Source organism: Trachypithecus francoisi, unplaced genomic scaffold (genome assembly GCF_009764315.1).
Source record: "Trachypithecus francoisi isolate TF-2019V2 unplaced genomic scaffold, Tfra_2.0 Lachesis_group19, whole genome shotgun sequence".
NCBI classification, from domain to species: Eukaryota; Metazoa; Chordata; class Mammalia; order Primates; family Cercopithecidae; genus Trachypithecus; species Trachypithecus francoisi.
The window spans coordinates 24913277-24932516 of record NW_022681464.1 but is presented as its reverse complement, the minus strand read 5'-3'; the positions used below and the strand labels follow the sequence as shown (position 1 = coordinate 24932516).

Here is a 19240-nt window from a genome sequence, read left to right as displayed (position 1 = left end):
AATCCTTTTCATGAATTAACTCTGACCAAGCCCTGTCAAGTAGACACCTCTACCCTCCTCAGTACAGGTCCTAGAAGTAAGGAAACTAAGCACAGAAAGCTTAAGTGACTTCTCAAATCCCACAGCTGGTAACGATAGAGCTGGGATTTGCATCAAGACGCTTACTCGGAAGTCTTAGCACTTAGGGTTACTATGACGACTGCCAAACAGCCATGACCTCCCAGGCAAGTGACTGCTAATGTTTAGCTGGACAGCTAGGGAAGAAGCCGAGGAAGGGATTGACAGGGAGACTCTAAAATACACATAATTTTCATAGGGTGTTAGACTCAGTGCCCATTTTAAGAAGCAGATGTTCTGCTTTTCATCCAATTTGCACCTAATAGTTTCACAGTGTTTCAGACTAGCCAATCCCATGCGAATGCCTCAGCAATCTTTGCACTACGTATTCTGGAAAACTGAACATAAAAGACCCAGTCATCAGGCGATCATTATGAAGAGACATGTTCTACTGTGAAAAGAAAAATCTTTTCAGTATCTTATTTTCTTTTTTTTTTTTTTTTTTTTGAGACGGAGTCTCGCTCTGTCGCCCAGGCTGGAGTGCAGTGGCCAGATCTCAGCTCACTGCAAGCTCCGCCTCCCGGGTTTACGCCATTCTCTCGCCTCAGCCTCCCGAGTAGCTGGGACTACAGGCGCCCGCCATCTCGCCCGGCTAATTTTGTATTTTTTTAGTAGAGACGGGGTTTCACCGTGTTAGCCAGGATGGTCTCGATCTCCTGACCTCGTGATCCGCCCGTCTCGGCCTCCCAAAGTGCTGGGATTACAGGCTTGAGCCACCGCGCCCGGCCGTATCTTATTTTCTTAATTGACCTTTTGTTAACATGAAATGAGTTGTACATGTGACTTGTTTAAAATCATTTATTATTATCAGGAGTGCCTTTTAGGTGGACCACTCTGTATGACTCTCATGCTTCAAAACTATTTTTTATTCAAGTGACTTACAATGGCCCTAGGAAACAAGTTCCGCTATTATCCCCCATTTTAAAATGATGAAAATGGACAAAGAGAAAGCAGGCAACTTAACCAATACCCCATGGCATCACAGTCTTTAGAATAGTCATATTATATAAATATGGCAATAACAATGCACTGAAAATGTCTCCAAAACAAACTCTACATTCTAAAAAATGTATAACAGAAATCTAAGGAAGGGGTCTTACTTCTTTAAATCAGAAAGTGCAAAATCCCTTAAACTCATTACAGACCTGTGATTAACAAACTCACACTAAGTTTTAAAAACTGCTTAATTTACTTTATCATGACTAGCAATATATAAGAATTTTGTAAATAGTTTATTAAAAATAACTTTGGGAAACTATTTTTGCCTGATCAGCAATACAACTACTGATAAGATAAGCTGGTTATCAAATAATTACCCAATGTTAATCTTCCAAATAATTGTTATAACCCAATCTTGTGAATTCAAGACAGGCACATTATAGATAATCACAAATATTAGAAACACATTTAAAATGTCCGTATGTTTAGCATACCTAGAAAATTCATTGACTAAAGTCAGTCATGAAACCTGGACTGGAATTTTGTGGACTATTAAGTTTCATTTTGTCTTACTGTTTTAAAATTTAAACAGTTTGGCTCATTTCTATGTTTGTTAAAATTGTAATCTTAAAACATTAAAAAAATAACTTTTCAAACACATAGATACGACTAGCCATTTTATCTAAGTTATAAAATAGTTACCCCAGGGAGTTTTCAAGATCCCTGTATTTTAAAAGCTTATTTCAAAAACCATCACTACTTTGCATTTTTAAATTGCATCCTCGCATTAAAGAACTGTAAATGTGTTGTCAAACAGTAAATATCCACATCCCAATTCTAATTACACCATTCCTGCTGTTAACATAGAGCACTGCTTCTAATAAAAGCATGACGTAGTTCTAGTTTCAATGGCAAAATTAAACGTTCTTTGTTGAGGAGATAATGAAGCATCACCAAGATATTTGAAACAACAAAGTTAACATTACAATGATTTCAAGAAAAACCAAGAATATATACACTTACATAAAACAACAAAAAAAATGAATAATTCACTTTATGAGAGAAGACAGATAGATTTTTTAAATATTTGGATTCTTTAGCCCATAAGGAAGTTAAAAAAAAAAAGGAGAGAGAAACAGAAAGAGAGAAAGAGAGAGATGCTACTTGACATTTTAAAGACCAAAAACTTGCAGTAGTAAGAATACACTCTGAAAGCATTTTAAAACTTACATTTCACTGGCAAAAGTAGGTAACGAGGAGACATAGATTCAGTGCAGGATTTTATATACAATAAAACCTAAAACTAAACTCCACCAAAATGAAATTGCAATAATAGTCAATGCCTGGCTAGAAATCTCCCTTTGCACTATGAAAAAGGCCACAGTACAAGAATTAAATAATAGCAAGAATGCAGTCTACACACTTTAGATGTTTAGGAAAACAACAGTTTCCAAGCACCGCATGAACACATAATTAACCGGAGATAATGTTAAAACAAGGTCTCTACAATTTTCCATTAGGTTGTGCTTCAAATAGTCTATAATATGGACTTGAACTAATTACATTTTATTGCACTATAAATTGGCTGTTGTCATTATACCCAAATGTAACAAATAAGGCAGACTTTAATTTATCTGTAGATCTCCTTGGATAAAAAATAATTTAAAAATATGTAAAAATTGAAAAATTTGTGTACTTGTTTATAGTGTCTCTCTGTAAATGTGCATTTGACCAAAGAGATTCTATCCAAATAATGAGAGAAAAAACCCCACAAATAGCATCTTCCGTTTTAAAAAATTCTTGGTTTGTAATTTTTTAAAAAGTCATAAAGCCATTGGCTTTCATAGACTTGTTAGGACACACTCATCTCTTCATGCATGCTTCTGCTAGTGTCCTAAATTTGGGCTCCAAATTATCCAAAAATTCAAGCCCATCTTCTTCTTGTCGTTCACTGCAACACCCTACAGACCCAGCCACCGATCCTCTTCCTTCATAGTTGTATGTCAGGACATAGTCTTGGGCATGCTTGTGATTTTCATCTTGATTACACAGATACACTTTCTGCCAAGGAGAAAAACACAACGTTTTTATTATTATTATTTTAAACACCAAAACTTACTAACATAAAAGTAATTGCTTTGATTTACCTTTCACTGTTTAATTTTTAATCAGAGTGTGTCCTCTAACGGATTCCTACACATAAAAAATGCACATGATTGGTCTGTTTCATACATCACACTATAAATTCAGTATAACATGTTTCTAAAAGTCACGCATGTGGCAGCAAGTATACAGGTGTTCATTTTACATAGTCATTATTTTCCCTTTCAACATTTTAGCTGAAAGTGACATGCATCCATTAAACTGAAGACAAATTGATGTGGGCTCAGATCTTCCCAGACAGACACAGTGATGGTACATGCTGGTCTTGCTGGTACCACATTTTTGGTTTCTAAGGCACAAGTTGTCAGATGGGAAATATTAGGACAAAGCCATGAGACAGTAATTTAATATCATCACACACTATTTAAGTAATTCTTTCAATTAAAAAAATACTAGGGCAAGTAAATAACCACTTAAATCTGAACATAACTAAATCAAAATTGAGGAAAAATAATAGCTTTCAATTAGTAGAATTCGTAGATGCATAATTAATTGAAAATTATGGTCAGAATCCAGTTAGTTATTTATAAAGTTTAAAGGAAATTAAAATAGATTTGTAGGCCACTTAGGAAAACTCACTTCGCCGAGACGGGGCTGAGTGAAACTGTGCCACTCTGAGTACGTGTATCTGCAGTTGTCCACCTCCGTGTGTCCTCCCCTGCAGGAGTCCAGGGTGTGATGGTGCCCAGCCCCCCGGCAGGATTCCAAGGTCTGATGTCCTCCTTTCACCATTTCGATGGTCTCCTGACCGCCATTTTTGACTCCTGATCCCATGGTGCCACAAACTCCCTGAGCAGAAGCACCCACAGTTTGCGTTGTGAAGCCATTCGCAGAATACTGAAATGAAAACAATTTGCATTAGGAATAATTACAGAGAGAAACAAAAAATTATGAAAAAGAACAACATCAAGCGGATGATGCCATTTTTGTGTGTGTGTGCTAGAAGATAAGCTCCCTGAGAGCAGGAACTAAATCTATTTTGTCAATCCTGTGTAGCCAACTATGGAAATCCCATAATTTAATGTAGTAGCCACACAAGCAAACTGTCAAGTGGTTGGTACCTGGAGATAAATTAGGAAGCTTGATGTATATTCCTTCTTTAAAAATCTCTTAGAATACCTGCCCAGTGTGCTGGCTTATGCCTGTAATTCCAGCACTTTGGGAGGCCGAGGCAGGTAGATCACTTGAAATCAGGAATTCAAGACCAGCCTCGCCAACATGGTGGAACACTGTCTCTACTAAAAATACAAAAATCAGCTGGGCATGGCAGGAGGCACCTGTAATCCCAGCTACTCGGGACGCTAAGGCACAAGAATCGCTCAAACCTGGAAGGCAGAGTTTGCAGTGAGCTGTGATTGTGCCACTGCACTCCAGCCTTGGCGACAGAATCAGACCTTGTCTCAAAAAAACAAAAAAAAAGCCTCTTAGAACACTGTACAACTTCAATTCTTCAATCCTTCTACATCTCACACCTCAAAATAAACACTGTTGTCTCACATATACTTACTCTGCTTAGTTTAAATTAATTCCTTTTTACCTGACTAAAGCAGAAACAGAAGTGATGATCAATATTTCCATTTAGTATCTAGTTCAGTTACACTTCAACTACATCAAAAAGAATAAAACTATAATTGCCATAAAAATCTTGACTGCAATAATAAACCCTTGCCATCTAAATATATATGAATAAACTAGGCAGGGAAAATAACGAGAACGCTAAAGCTTTGGCCACTAGTTATTTACATTGCGTTTTTGGAAACTCTAACATTATTTAAATTTTTGTTTTTCAGTACCTTCCTGGATACTGTGATGCTTTTGTTTTCTAAATATTTCTTGCCCTAGTCATCAATTATACTTCTTATAGGGTATTTACTTGTTCCTCTTCCACATATTGAGCTAGAAAGCAAAGTTGGAGAAATGGCTACTTGCTAGCATTGCTATTTCATATATTTGGCCCCAGGCTCTTTCCTAACCCATATTAGAGCCAGAAAGAATCTATTAAAGTTCTTCCCACGATGATCAAAGCTTGTAGTGATTTTATTGTTGCCAGAAAAAGTGTAAAACCATGTTGGTAAACCGCGAATAATTAGAAGCAGCATTTTTACAGCACAAACAGCAGTTGAAATACATACAAAAGACAAGGCTTAAAGTTGAAACCATGAATCATTTGAAGTAGAAATAACAATGACATATTAAAGCATTTTCACCATTTAGTAACACACTATGGTCAAATTTAAATACCATATATGGCCATGTAAATCAAAGTCATTTTATCTGTTTCAGGGGACCCATGACATTCTATGGTAAATTGCCTGATACCAAAAGAACTTTTCTGAGAAAAGATGAGTTTAGAAGGAATACGCATTATAAGCAAATTCATCCTTTGTATTTATTTAAAAACCCAGATTACTTACCACTTTGTCATCTCCAGGAGCTTCTGTGTTGGATACAATTAGGTTCTGCTGGGCTAAATCATCAGGAATTACTTTCGCTTGTTTAGATACCCCAGAAGCCCCACAGACTAGCGTAAACAGGATGCCTGAAGGAAGAAAGAAATATACTTGAGTTTATCATAAAATAACGTGAAGTTATGTACAATGGTTAATACACAGATAAATCATGAATTAAAAAGTGCGTATTAAAAGGAGACAGCTTTCCTGGGATTGCTTATGTCAAAGCAGTATACAATAGAAAAGTTTAAATAGATATACTATTTAAACTTTTAAACAGATATGCTATAATTATGTTACATGTTCTGTTTCTGCATTGAATTTTATGTCTATGATAACTGGGAAGACACTAGAACTATACATAGATGCACTTAAAATATGTAAATTAAATATATTTATATATTAAATAAAAATACAGCTACATGCAAATGATCAGCTATAGGAAATAGCACTGATTCTTAGAATGTGTCTTGCAAGTTGCCAGGCGTGCTGGTTCAAGCCTGTAATCCCAGCACTTTGAGAGGCCGAGGTGGGCGGATCACTTGAGGCCAGGAGTTAGAAACTGGCCTGGCCAACACAGTGAAATCCATCTCTACTAAAAGTAGAAAAAATGAGCTGGGCATGGTGGCGCACACCTGTAATCCCAGCTACTCAGGGAGCTGAGGCATGAGAATCACTGGAATCCGGAGGCGGAGGGTGCAGTGAGTCGAGATCACACCACTGCACTCCAGCCTGGACTCTGTTTCCAAAAACAAAAAGTGTCTTCAAAGTTACTTTAAAGGGTATTATTTGAATTTAAGAAAAGACTTAAGACTTACAAAAGAGCAATGCTATGCCCAACAATATTGCAAGGATGGCCCACTTTCCAAGTTGTACTCCTCCACCACCAACCCTTGGAACTGCACGAGGTGTGCAGTCATTTTCGGTAATGCAGTCACACAGTATAACATCCAATGAAGAGACACTAGACATGCCAAGTCTATCTCTCACTGTTATAGGTACTACATATGAGCCAAATGCAGGGTCATTCTGATAGGAAAGACGTGCTGCTGTATCTGAAAACATAAATAAATAAAACCAAGCATTATACAATGTCACTGATTTCTTCTGAGCATAAATAACTCATTATCTGATAGTTATCATATTTTCCTAGAAACAGATATTCCTGATGGGATGGCACAGCTACTAGAATATGCTAAATGTGAATGGATAGAGTAGTTCCAATCTATACCCATTGCAAATATATTGCATATAAAAGTTTGTCTATGCTGCCTCTTAAAGTCTTTTGGCTCTTGTAATAATATATTTTATTTGTCGGTAAACAAATCCTTCCTTTCGTAACTAATAGACTTGTTAATAGTTTCTACCATATCTTGAATACATTTAATTAAAGCAGTGAGTGTACATTTTCTTTTACACATGCTTCACTGAAGTAATAATCTGAAATTCTGAATTCTTTACTTTGTTTTCAAAAATTGTGCCAAATAAACATAAATCCTTGTGACTTACTGTCAGAGACTGATTCTGACAACTTAGAACACCCCTGACAGTGACTACATTAGCAGGTCATGAGTCACACAGCTGGAGCTGCATCTCCTGGTCCTAAAGGATGAAGGGACCAACTGCACATGTCTTAGTTTTGATGTAGTTTTCTTAGATAAAGGCTAGAAAATATCTAGAACCAAAAGCTCATACCGATTATTTTATGGCTTTTATGGTGCATAAGCATGATGATAGGGTTTTTACGCTCATGTGTTAGACGCACCTCTCTCAAACCTTATTACAGCATCAGTACATTAGCTGTATGACATGAATTTAGAATAAGCAAAAAATAATAAAAAACTAAAAAAAAATTTAGAAGTCAACACAATCTTGGTTTCGGAGACTAGATATACTACTACTCTAAATGCAGATACCTGGTGCCATAGAATAATACCTCTCTCACATAACTTCCCAGCATGACATTCTTATTTTCTGCATAGTATTTGAAGCTCTAAATACAAATTTGAGTGCCTGGGTAAAAGCACATTGAATTAAGTCAATTTTAAGAGAAGCCACAGTTAACCCATTAAGTCTATTATGTAAGAAATTATAATGAGACTAGCAAAACCAAAACTTATAATTCCTAATGTGTCATGATGTATTACATGCATTATCTCATTTACTCCTCCAAATAATCCCTTTTGAGTAAATTGATGCTCAAAGACAAAAGATAGACAGAGTTAGCATGGTCAGATTTACATAACTAACAAACAGTGGAGAGCCAGCATTTGACACTAAGCTTATCTGAATTCAAGGCCTCTCTGGGGTATGTTCTTCTTAAAAGTTGGGTGTTTCCCAAGCTTGTAAATGATTACCCAGACAAGTAAATCTTTAAAATAAGAAAGATTTTGACAAACATACAGCTGCCAAAGTTTTATTTTGCTAAGTAAGACTATTGGGAAAAAAATGTCCACCTTCTATCAACACTATTTAAAAATGAATATCATGACACCAAATAAGTAGAAAAGAAAAAAAATCAAGAATAAAGTTAATTCATCCTCCCAACCCCAAAATAAACTGATAACCCCCTGAGACACACACACATACACCCCAGAATATTGTTTAAAAAGCTGAAATCTTGTTAGTTCACAGAGCAGGATCCAAGACATAGTAGCTTAGCTTATTTCTATAAGTCTTCATTTTTCTTTCCTCATCCTGTTCTCCCTTTACGTTCCCTCACAACCTTTCTTTTCTAATTTGTCATAACAGGAAATTGAGGGATATTCACTCAAAGCATGGGGCTGAAAAACATTCAAGGGCATTTGAAAAGCAAGCCCCATTCAGTGGTTCTAGAGTCACGAAAGCTGGTAGACCACGACGCCACGGTCCATAGGCAGTGTGAGCGGGAGACGGGGAGCATGCTGAAGAGTTACGGGCCGACTAGGGAGTGAGGCAGTGGTGATAATGTAGACAGGTTGCCTTCATTTTTGCCATACTTATCACTGTAGATCCTTCTGGGCTAAAGACAAAAGTACAGATGGGGAACCAAGATGGGGAACCAAGTTAGGGGAGAATCCCAAGGAGAATACAATAGACACGAAATAGTCAGAAGTCAATACAGTGGCAAAGAGGAGAGAGAATGTGGTGGACACTGTGGGGTATACCAGATCCCTTTTCAGTGAAGGACTTACATCCCAGCTGCTTGGGAGGCCATCAGCACCTTCCGTGATTGTGCCTTTTTGCCATGGGCAGCCCACATACAGTGATGGAGCAATAAGAGAGAATAGGGGACTGATTCAGCACCACTCTGAAGGCCCATTTAGCTCAGACATCCCCTGGGGTTCACCGAGGTTGTCATTTGGCTTATGCTGCAGCTCGACTTCTCTTTTTGTCTAATCCTACTTCTCCTCCTTTCAAAGCTACTGATCCCAAGCAAATTCCTTAGTCATCATTCTGCTTGAGATGCCCTGTCTCAGGGTCTGCTTTCTGGAGAGCCAACCAGTAACAACTGAGGACTCCCTTATGAGCTAGGAAACCATAAAGAAACCTATGCCAACGGGAGGTACACGAGTTAGGAAGTGATTGCATTAGACCCAGTCTGAGAGAGAGAGAGAGAGTGTGAGTATGTGTGTGCATCTGTGTGTGTTTGGAGTGGGAGTGAGAATTCACAACACACCTAAGGGAATCTCGGCATAGGATTAGAGACACACTAGAGAGACCTACTCCCAACATACAAAAACTGAGAAACTTTCATTGGTGGTTCCCACATGGTGAATTTTCTCCTATTTCATACAAAAAAAAAAAAAAAGTATTGCAGACATCCTGATGTTGAAAAGGACAAAGCAATGTTCAAAAATATATACCATTAATTTCATTCAGTCTCCACATTCTCTGTACGTCTGAAGTAGAACTCTCCAGACTAAAGTCAAAGGGTGGGCCATTGATGGGCTCATCAGGATCAACCGCAACAATCTCCGCAGATGACATGGTGGGTTTGCAGATGATCACTGTCTTCTTAGGTATGAATGGGCCGTTATCATTCACGTCTTGAAGTATAATGCCCAGTGTCCCTGTACATGTTCTCCCTGCTAGATAAATGAAAATAAAAATACTTTTTTAATGTTTTGAGTTTTCACCACAAAATTATGCACTGAAAACATTGAAAAATATTTATTAAGCACCTATGATGTATAAGTTACAATGATAAGCAGTCACAAGCTAGGTCCTCAGGGAATGTTAAAAGAAAAATATTATTACTTTCATATGGGTTGTACAATGACTGCTATTAAGATGTGTTTATTCATTCGCTAAATTATTACTGCATTTTATTAGAGGCAAGTTTTGGCTGATTTGTGAGAAGAGGAAGGAAGAGAGTATGAATGAGGACACTTCTGGCATATTTAAAAGCACAAGGAAATTCAAGGAGATGGAAACGCACGTTATACACACCCATGATCTGGAGACAATGACAGGAAAGGTAGACAGGTGAAAGCTGACACGGAAGCAGGAGCTAGGGGTCTTTGAAAGTCAGACTAGGGAGCTTAGAGTTTGTTGGATAAATAGGTAGCACTGAGGTTTTGGAGCAAAGAAATTAAAGTTATATATTTGAAAGATTGTAACAAAAATAGTAGATGGGAATATTCGAAGGGCGGAAGACTCCAGGAGAAGAAAATTACTTGAAAACTGAAATAATCACTGTGGGGTGTAGTCTAAGTAATTCATCTATCTGTATATTCAATAGAAACTTACAGGATAGGTGGGGCGTGGTGGCTCACGCCTGTAATCCCAGCACTTTGGGAAGCTGAGGCGGGCAGATCACCTGAGGTCGGGAGTTCGAAACCAGCCTGACCAACATGGAGAAACCACCATCTCTACTAAAAATACAAAATTAGCCAGGCATGGTGGCACATGCCTATAATCTCAGCTACTCGGGAGGTTGAGGCAGGAGAATCGCTTGAACCGGGAGGTGGAGTTTGCAGTGAGCAGAGATCATGACATTGCACTCCAGCCTGGGCAACAAAAGTGAAACTCCATCTCAAAACAAAAAAGAAAAGAAAAGAAAAGAGAAAGGAAAGAAAGAAACTTACAGGATAACTACTTTATATAAAGAACTGCATTGGAAAATCTGGGGAATTCAAAGATGAAAGAGCCATGGACCCATGCCACTAATTATTAATGCAGTTATGAAGTCTGAAGCTGAACACAAGCCCAGGAGTTCTGTCTCTAAATCACTCATTCTTTCTGTTTCAAAAGAAGGCTTTCAACACTACAGGTGGAAAAGAGAATTTAAAAACCCCGCGCCACCCACTGCCTGGGCTGTGTCTTATATGAAGCTGCTAACCTCGAGAAGCTCGGAGATATGAGCACAGCCCTGAAGTCACAACCTCAGCCAGAGCACCTGCAGCACAGCAATTAGATTCATGATACATCCAGCGTCATCACGGGTCAGGAACACTAGGCCACCAAGTTAAGAATTGGTTCTAAACCATGGGCCACAGAGAAAGAGCAGGTGAAGGCAACTACAGGACTAGTAGTTAATATGGGCAAAGTGGGAGAGAGGGAAAAAATAAAAACAGAAAGCAAAGCAAACACTTCTCATTTAATATAAGTCTGCAAACTAAAATTCCCAGATAATCAAGACTAACACTAAGAAGGAAAGCCAACAAAAGCACCAGTCAAAAGATTAATTCATTCTATGCAAGACATCTCTGAAACAGGTATGTTTAGACTCTTCCAAGACATAAAGAGGGGTAACCAATTAAACAAGAATGAAATTACAGCTCAAATTCCAGAAGAAAATAAACAGCAACATTCACCTACCAGGGATTCTAGAAAAGAGAATAGACAGGATGGCAGAGAAGCAATATTTAAAGAGATGAATAGCTGAGAATACTCCAAAATTAACGAAAAACATGGCTCTTCAGAGTGAAAGTATTTTCTGACTGCAGAACTAGACAAATATAAATAAATCCATGGCATACACTTTGTACTAACACTGTAGAACTCAACTTATAGTACTATAAGAGCTACCTAAATATATTACCTACAAAAGGACAATCGCTAATTGACAGAACAAGAAGCATCAGCAAGAAGAGATGCCAGAAGATAATGGGTTAATAGCTGCACAGTGCCACGGGAAAGAAGCTGTTGACTCAGAATCTTAAACCAAGTCAAAGTATCACTTAAGTATGAGGCCAACATTAAAATATTTTTCAGAACAACAAAACTGAGAGCGTTTAAAATTCACATTCCACAATTGAAAAAAAAAATAGTAAAGGATGTACTTCAGCAAGAAGAAAAAAGAACTAGGAGAGAAAACAATGAGAAGCAGGAAACAATGCAACTACCTTCCATTTTTGGACAACTTCGAAAAAGAGTATTTACATTAGAAAAAGGAAGCAGGTAGATATATAGTTCATCTATCTGGCATATGTTTCTATTTACTAGAGCAGAATAATTTCTGTCTCTCAGCTTCTCCTGTTCTCACGTTATGTGGTGCTACCTTGCTCTCTCTGAAAACTGGGACTTCTGGTGTCTTGAACATTTCTTTCCCTTTGAGTCCACACACACAATCGAGAGCACGTGCCTTACCTACTGAATCTGGTTAATTGTGCTATCTTTAAAAATTGAACTCTATAGTGCTTGCTCTTCTACAACTGGGATAAATGCTTCAATTCCCTTCCAGTAGATGTTTACAGCTGCTCACTGATTAAACTCCATTTTTTTTTTTGCACATTGTGATTAATACTGACGTAGAAGAACATTTAAGACCTCAGATATCTAATCCACTGTGTTTCATAGCTGTTTTTCTTTTTTTTTTTTTAATTTTTTTTTTTCATAGCTGTTTTTCATCTGTTGATGAGTTACATACTGTTTTATTCGTTGGAATGTCAGCATAAAATGCTCATCTTCTAGTAGTAACATAATTCTATATGGGCAAATGCTAATTCCAAATATGAAGTCACATGAGGTGCACTATCCATGGTTTCACACTTTATGTGCATGACACTCTTCGGTCAAATGTTTTAAAACAGTTGCAAGTAACCCCATTCTAACAGCTGGAATAATACAATAGAAACATTAATCTCAAGCTCAACTAGATAGAGGTGATTCCTGGGTGAAACTGCCAAGAGAATTTAGATTAAGAAGTTAAGAAGGAAAGATAAATTGAATTTAAAGCTTAAGAAATATATATGTTTAGGAGAGGAGAAGGCAGTTAAGACCAGAAAGCATGCAGGAATGTTTGGGCAAGTTTAGACATAGAAGCCTTGAGAGAGTTTTAAAAAGAGGAAGCAATTGCTGTGGAGATGTAGGTGGGCAGGAAGTGAGCACCAGCCCAAGAGTGCAGTATCCATGAGGAGAGGTTTCCATTAGGGAGTGGCAGGGAGAACTCAAAGGAAATTAGCCAGTATAGATTTTAGAAAAAGGTTTTTCAAAAAATGACACACTTTTGTATGATCTCAGCTCATTCAATTCTCAAAGTAAAAAGATGTGGAATTACTGATTCACAATTCCCTCACAGACAGTAACACAGTGACTCCCACCCTCCTCAAAAGAAATGAAGAGCAACGGCCTCATTACACATTTATTCTAGATCACAGTGATGATGAGCAGTGCCCCATCTCCATTCCCTAACAAATATTTGATTTCTCAATCATTTGAACTCCTCTGCAACAGAGGAGAAGGTAGAATAAAATTATAGGCAAAATTTCTAATTTCAGACAGCAATTTTTATCTCAACTGTCAATAAACTATTTCCAAAGTGCCGTTAAAAAAAAATGGATTTGAGTTTCATGTTATTTTGTTTTCCTTTTCATTTGCCTTTGACCAACAAGTATTTCTTGGCAAAAAGACATGAGAATCTGAGGCCTTAAAGGACAGTCTTTAATTAGTTAAAGATAAATCAATAATGATTACAACTTTAGCAATTTAGCAAACTGAGTCATTTATCATTAATTTACAGAGAACTGGAATATGTAAATCATCTTCCAAAATCACTTCTAAATTCTAATTTTGCAAGTTATAGTATAATAACTTATGTTTGTTATAGTTCGCATATTTATTTTACAAAGACACAAAGTCCAAATTCATGTTATAGAAATTATATTTTATGCACCAAGCACATCTCATATATAATCATCATACTCATATTTCTCTCAATTTTATTGAATGCACAGAACATAATTTTACATTTTACATGATTATATGAATTCATAGTGTTTGTCTCTCTAATTTTATAATATACTATTTATTTACCATCATCATAAATATATCATGAATTGTTTTAATATAATGTCTTTAATCAGAATTCTAACCCCCAAGTAAATTGTCAACTTCCTGTAAAAAGTTATAGCTATTTTCCAGGACTGCACTATGTAAGTATGTTCTCCCTGTAATGAACTTTCCTACCAAAGTGAACACTTTAAGCAAAATAAGTAGATACATTGAAACAATTTTTTTTTTTTTGAGACAGAGTCTCACCCTGTCATACAGGCTAGAGTGCAGTAGCGTGATCTCGGCTCACTGCAACCTCCACCTCCCGGGTTCAAGCGATTCTCCTGCCTCAGCCTCCCAAGTAGCTGGGATTACAGGTGTGTGCAACCATACTCAGATAATTTTTAATATTTTTGGTAGAGATGGAATTTCACCATGTTGGCCAGACTGGTCTCGAACTCCTGACCTCAAGTATCCCCAGCCTTGGCCTCCCAAAGTGCTGGGATTACAGGTGTGAGCCACCACACTCGGCAGAACCAAGTTTTACTAAAATAATTTTCTCAATTTTTAATAATTTTAACTTTAATAAATTATGGTCTCAAGTGTTTCTATGAGTAAATTATTTTATAATTACATCTAAAACTGAGAAGGCTATTAGAAAGCAGACATGAGTTAACAAATTATAGTAAACTTCTTACTTTATATTATCATTGAGAGATATGAAAATTGAGTGCATGTACCCAGCTTTAAAACGTATACTGTTGGCTTAAACACTGAAGATGTCTGTAGCTGAGGAAGTGTGTAGCTGGCTTAAAGATAAATTCTTACCTTGGTCTGATGCAAGGACTGTAATATTATATATGCCATTTCTGATGGTCTCTGCCTCTCTATCCAGGCTTCTGAAAACTTTGATTGATCCTGTATTTTCATCAACGGTGACCCACCCTGTTGGATCAGTTAATTTCTTATACCTGTTGGTAATGATGAATTAAAATAATAAAATTTATCATATGCTAAATTATAACAATGTAACAAAATAAGCTATAAATTTTAAAACTCAAATAGAATGGCAAGTACCTTATGCCACTGCTACTTCTTGTGTCTGGGTCATATGCTTTATATCCATTGCTTGTTGTTCCCACTGCTGCATTTTCATTCATGCGAATAGTCTGTATTGGAGGGTTACACTCAGGGCCCTCATCCTGATCCTGTACATTAACAGTAACTGTTGCTGTGCTCATGGCTGATCTTGAACTAGCATCTCTGGAAAATGGAGCTTCATTAACTACACCAATTTGCAGGATCACCTGTTGCTTTTCTTCATAATTCAATGGCTACAAAAGCAAATGTATTGAAAAATCAGATGAACTCATTTAATATTTGGCAATGCTAACAAGTATATATAATGTTACATTTGGAAATATGTAAGTGCTGTGTTGGGAATAACCACAAGAATATGAAACATATATCCAGTGATATGGTTTGGCTCTGTGTCCCCACCCACATCTCATGTCGAATTGTAATTCCCAGTGTTGGAGAAGGGACCTGATGGAAGGTGATTGGATCATGGGAGTGGATTTCCCCATTGCTGTTCTCATGATAGTGAGTGAGTTCTCACACGATCTGGTTTTTCAGAAGTGTGTAGCACATTCCCCTTTGTTATCTCTCTCCTGTTGCCATGTGAAGATGTGCTTGCTTCCCCTTTGCCTTCTGCCATGACTATAAGTTTCCTGAGGCCTACCTAGCCATGCCTCCTATACAGCCTGTGGAATTGTGAGTCAATTAAACCTGTTTTCCTTATAAACTATCCAGTCTCACGTAGTTCTTTATAACAATGTGAGAACAGACTAATACACCCAGAAATCCAGTGGCGGTGGAAAGAGAGGAGTCCTCCCACTGATTCAGTACTTGGGTAAAGCTGGCAAAAAAAAAGGACAGAATATTGTTCTTCAATGGCAAATTTAAGATAAGTAGTATAACAGGTATTGATGAAGATTTCAGAGAGTATTTTTTTTTTTTTGAGATGGAGTCTAGCTCTGTCTCCCAGGCTGGAGTGCAGTGGCGCCATCTCGGCTCACTGCAAGCACTGCCTCCCGGGTTCACGCCATTCTCCTGCCTCAGCCTCCTGAGTAGCTGGGATTACAGGTGCCCACCACCATGCCCGGCTAATTTTTTGTATCTTTAGTAGAGAGAGGGTTTCATCGTGTTAGCTGGTCTCAATCTCCTGACCTCGTGATCCACCCACCTCGGCCTCCCAAAGTGCTGGGATTACAGGCATGAGCCACCACGCCTGGCATTTCAGAGAGTATTTAATGAGGGTTCCTGGATGTTAATACATGAGATACTTCTTTAGGGGATTCATACTATAACCAATAGTTATTTGCTACACCATACATTTTAGGACAGCTTGTCCCACCCTCCAAAGATGAATAAAATTATTTGTACCTGGTTTGAGGAAGAGAAAAAAAATGGGTAAATTTTTTAAAAATGTTTTTAAGAGGAGAGAGGCAAGAAAATACAAAGCTTATGGGCATCATATTTTCTTTTTTTATGTGTGTCTTCCATTCCAGTTCCTGTCTTAAAGACAGGAACACATTTAATAAAAGGTTTTATTTTATCTTGCCTGATACGTAGTTGTAATGAGAATTAGTGTAACCATGTCCCAGAAGACAGAAATTTTTTCAGGTCTTGGACTTCACACAGATAAATTTCCTTCTGAGAATACCAAGGATTAGAGGAGGGGTTAGGTGAAGAAAGAGGCAAGATGTAAAGGAAATTTCTTTGCTATTTTAAAACAGAGAAAATACAATAAAAACATCAGCTGATTTTCATCATCGTAAGGAAAATGGATTCATCATTTTTTAATCCATGCCTCTTGTGAATATATACAAAAGGAAAATGGCATAGACCCACTGTAAAACCATGTTCTAGTTGAAGATGCAGCAGAAATAAGTTTATAAATTTGTCCAAGGCCAAAGGAGCTCAGATTGCTTTATGCACTAACTCTGGCTCCTGGAATAGTATTAGAAAGAAGTTTTAGAAGTGCTTTCATCTTTGAATGATTGAGGATTTTCATTCTGAACCTGTATGCTAAGGATGTAATATAAACTGAACATGATGAACAAACCTACGAATAACCTCTCCATGGGGCTGACCAAGAGTAACTCTTCGTTTGGGAAATTCAGTAAGTGAAGCCTCCTTGGCCCAAACACAGAAAAACCAGGCTAGGAAAAGTCCAGAACTGTCCCAGTGGCAGCAAAGCTGTGCTAGTTTTTGAACTGTTTAAAGATATTAGTTACAAAATAGATATTGTATTATATGGACTTTAAAAAAAAATCATGCCTGAACAAAAGATTATCAAAAACTAATATATTCTTTCCATTATATATGAAGAACAGAGCATTTGCATTTACTTATATACCTATTTTATTCCTACATTTGTCAGAATTCCTTTCTTTCCATTAAATTCTAGCATGTTATTCTATAATATTATAAACTACAAATAATGTTCTAATTTATTCTTACCTTAACTACACAGAGAATTCCTTCATTGGTTTTGGCATCTGTTACAATTTTAAAATTTCCATTTTCATTGCCCTTTAAAATGGTATAATTAGCTCTCCAATTAGCAGTATTCACTAAGTCCTTATCCTCAACAGTAACTCGTAAAATTTCCATATCAACTGTATTTTCTTCCACTGATGTCACATACTAAAATAATAAAAACAAACAAAAAATTTCATTAGTAACTCTCACAAAAATAGAACACCATGTGAAGTAAATCCTATTCTTCTAATTTCCAAAGTACTATATTTACATGATTTAACACCCTAGCACTATACAACTTTTAATGTCATTGGGGCACTTCACTTGAAATCACGAGGGCTGGTTGGCAATGTGCATTTTTTTTCTTTTTCTTTTTCTTTTTTTTTTTTTTTGAGATGGAGCCTCACTGTGTCGCCCAGGCCGGAGTGCAATGGCTCAATCTCAGTTCACTGCAACCTCCGCCTTTCGCATTCAGCCGATTCTCCAGCCTCAGCCTCCAGAGTAGCTGGGATTACAGGTGCCTGTCACCATGCCCAGCTAATTTTTGTATTTTCTGTAGAGAGAGGATTTCACCATGTTGGCTAGGCTGGTCTCAAATTCCTGACCTCAGGTGATCCACCCGCCTTGGCCTCCCAAAGTGCTGGGATTACAAGCGTGAGCCACTGCGCCAGGCCAGAGATGTGCATATTAAACAACTAAAACTGGTCTATATATTTTTCTTTAATTAATATCATACACTTACAGAAGTACGAGTAAATGTTGGCAAGTTGTCATTTACATCATCAATATTAATGATACAAGTTGAAGTTGTCTGTAGACCAAAATATTGACCATCCATGTCTTGTACTTTTATTTTCAACTGGTATTTGTCAATTAACTGAAAGCAAAAAAAGAATGTAATTATTGGGTGAAAGCACTAACATTATAATTGAAATCTTACTTTACACTCCATAATTTTTTTGCACTAAGAATTTAAGAAGTACATTATTACATTTCACAGCATTCATGTATTAGAAGAATTTTCTCTCACTAGTAATTTTTCTTTTTCTTTTCTTTCTTTTTTTTTTTTTTTTTTCTGAGACGAAGTCTCACTCTGTTGCCCAGGCTGGTGTGCAGTGGTGCAATCTTGGCTCACTGCAACCTCTGCCTCCTGGGTTCAAGTGAGGCAGGAGAATTACACTAGGAATTTTTAATCAACTTAAGAAAATTGAATAGTTTCTCAAATTTCTAGTGCTATTAACTTACAGAATATAGAATCAGTTGGTTCTGTATTTATTCAACAGAAAAAGAAGAGCTATTTTGCCATAAGTGCATTTAAAACTGCCTGGTAATTAATCAAAACCTTTATCTCCTAGCCAAAGTACAGCCTTATGTTCAAAAAAATAGATAGCAATGACTCTTATAATAATGTCTTTTAATAAAACAATAAAATGAAATTTCTTCCTGCAAAAAATGTAGATTTTACAGGTTTATGCTACATTTATTAAGAGATCATTTAAATTGATATGAAGATAAAGGTCTAGGGCTATGTAGTTTTTTTCTTTCTGTGGAAAATAGAGTCTGGCTCTTAAGGCTTTCAATTTATCAGATATTGTTGAAAACTCATCACTACCTTAAAAAATATTTTTAAACATCTAAAGCATTTAAATATTTTGAAGTGTTTCTCCTTATAACTTTCATTTATCATAAGTGATTGAGATATCAGAGGATTAAAAACAATACAGTAATAATGCTTTCCGGACTGAGCATTAGGAGACCTGGGTTCTATTTCCAACTCCAAAAATAAGAGACACAATCTTGGGCAAATGGAAAATTCACTTTGTCTAGGT

General features: G+C 36.9%; 1 protein-coding gene and 1 non-coding gene across 3 annotated transcripts in view; one reads left to right on the top strand and one right to left on the bottom strand.

Annotated features, from left to right (window-relative positions):
* Window positions 1-900: 900 nt before the first annotated feature.
* The window catches only part of DSC2 (desmocollin 2), a 37692-nt gene continuing 19352 nt past the window's right edge, over window positions 901-19240 (bottom strand). Inside the window, exons 8-17 of one of the 2 annotated variants that reach the window (XM_033178068.1) lie at window positions 18154-18288; window positions 17391-17576; window positions 14943-15199; window positions 14694-14836; window positions 9515-9739; window positions 6488-6724; window positions 5634-5758; window positions 3799-4056; window positions 3204-3249; window positions 901-3117 (exon numbers count right to left, since the gene is read on the bottom strand). In XM_033178068.1, the coding sequence (XP_033033959.1) occupies window positions 3214-3249; window positions 3799-4056; window positions 5634-5758; window positions 6488-6724; window positions 9515-9739; window positions 14694-14836; window positions 14943-15199; window positions 17391-17576; window positions 18154-18288 (1602 nt within the window). In that variant the 3' untranslated portion in view covers window positions 901-3117; window positions 3204-3213. The remainder of the gene's footprint in view (window positions 3118-3203; window positions 3250-3798; window positions 4057-5633; window positions 5759-6487; window positions 6725-9514; window positions 9740-14693; window positions 14837-14942; window positions 15200-17390; window positions 17577-18153; window positions 18289-19240) is intronic. The other variant, XM_033178067.1, reaches the window with a different exon arrangement.
* Window positions 7375-7479, top strand: LOC117064288. The gene has a single exon (XR_004429360.1). It is a non-coding gene; the product is annotated as a small nucleolar RNA U13 (small nucleolar RNA).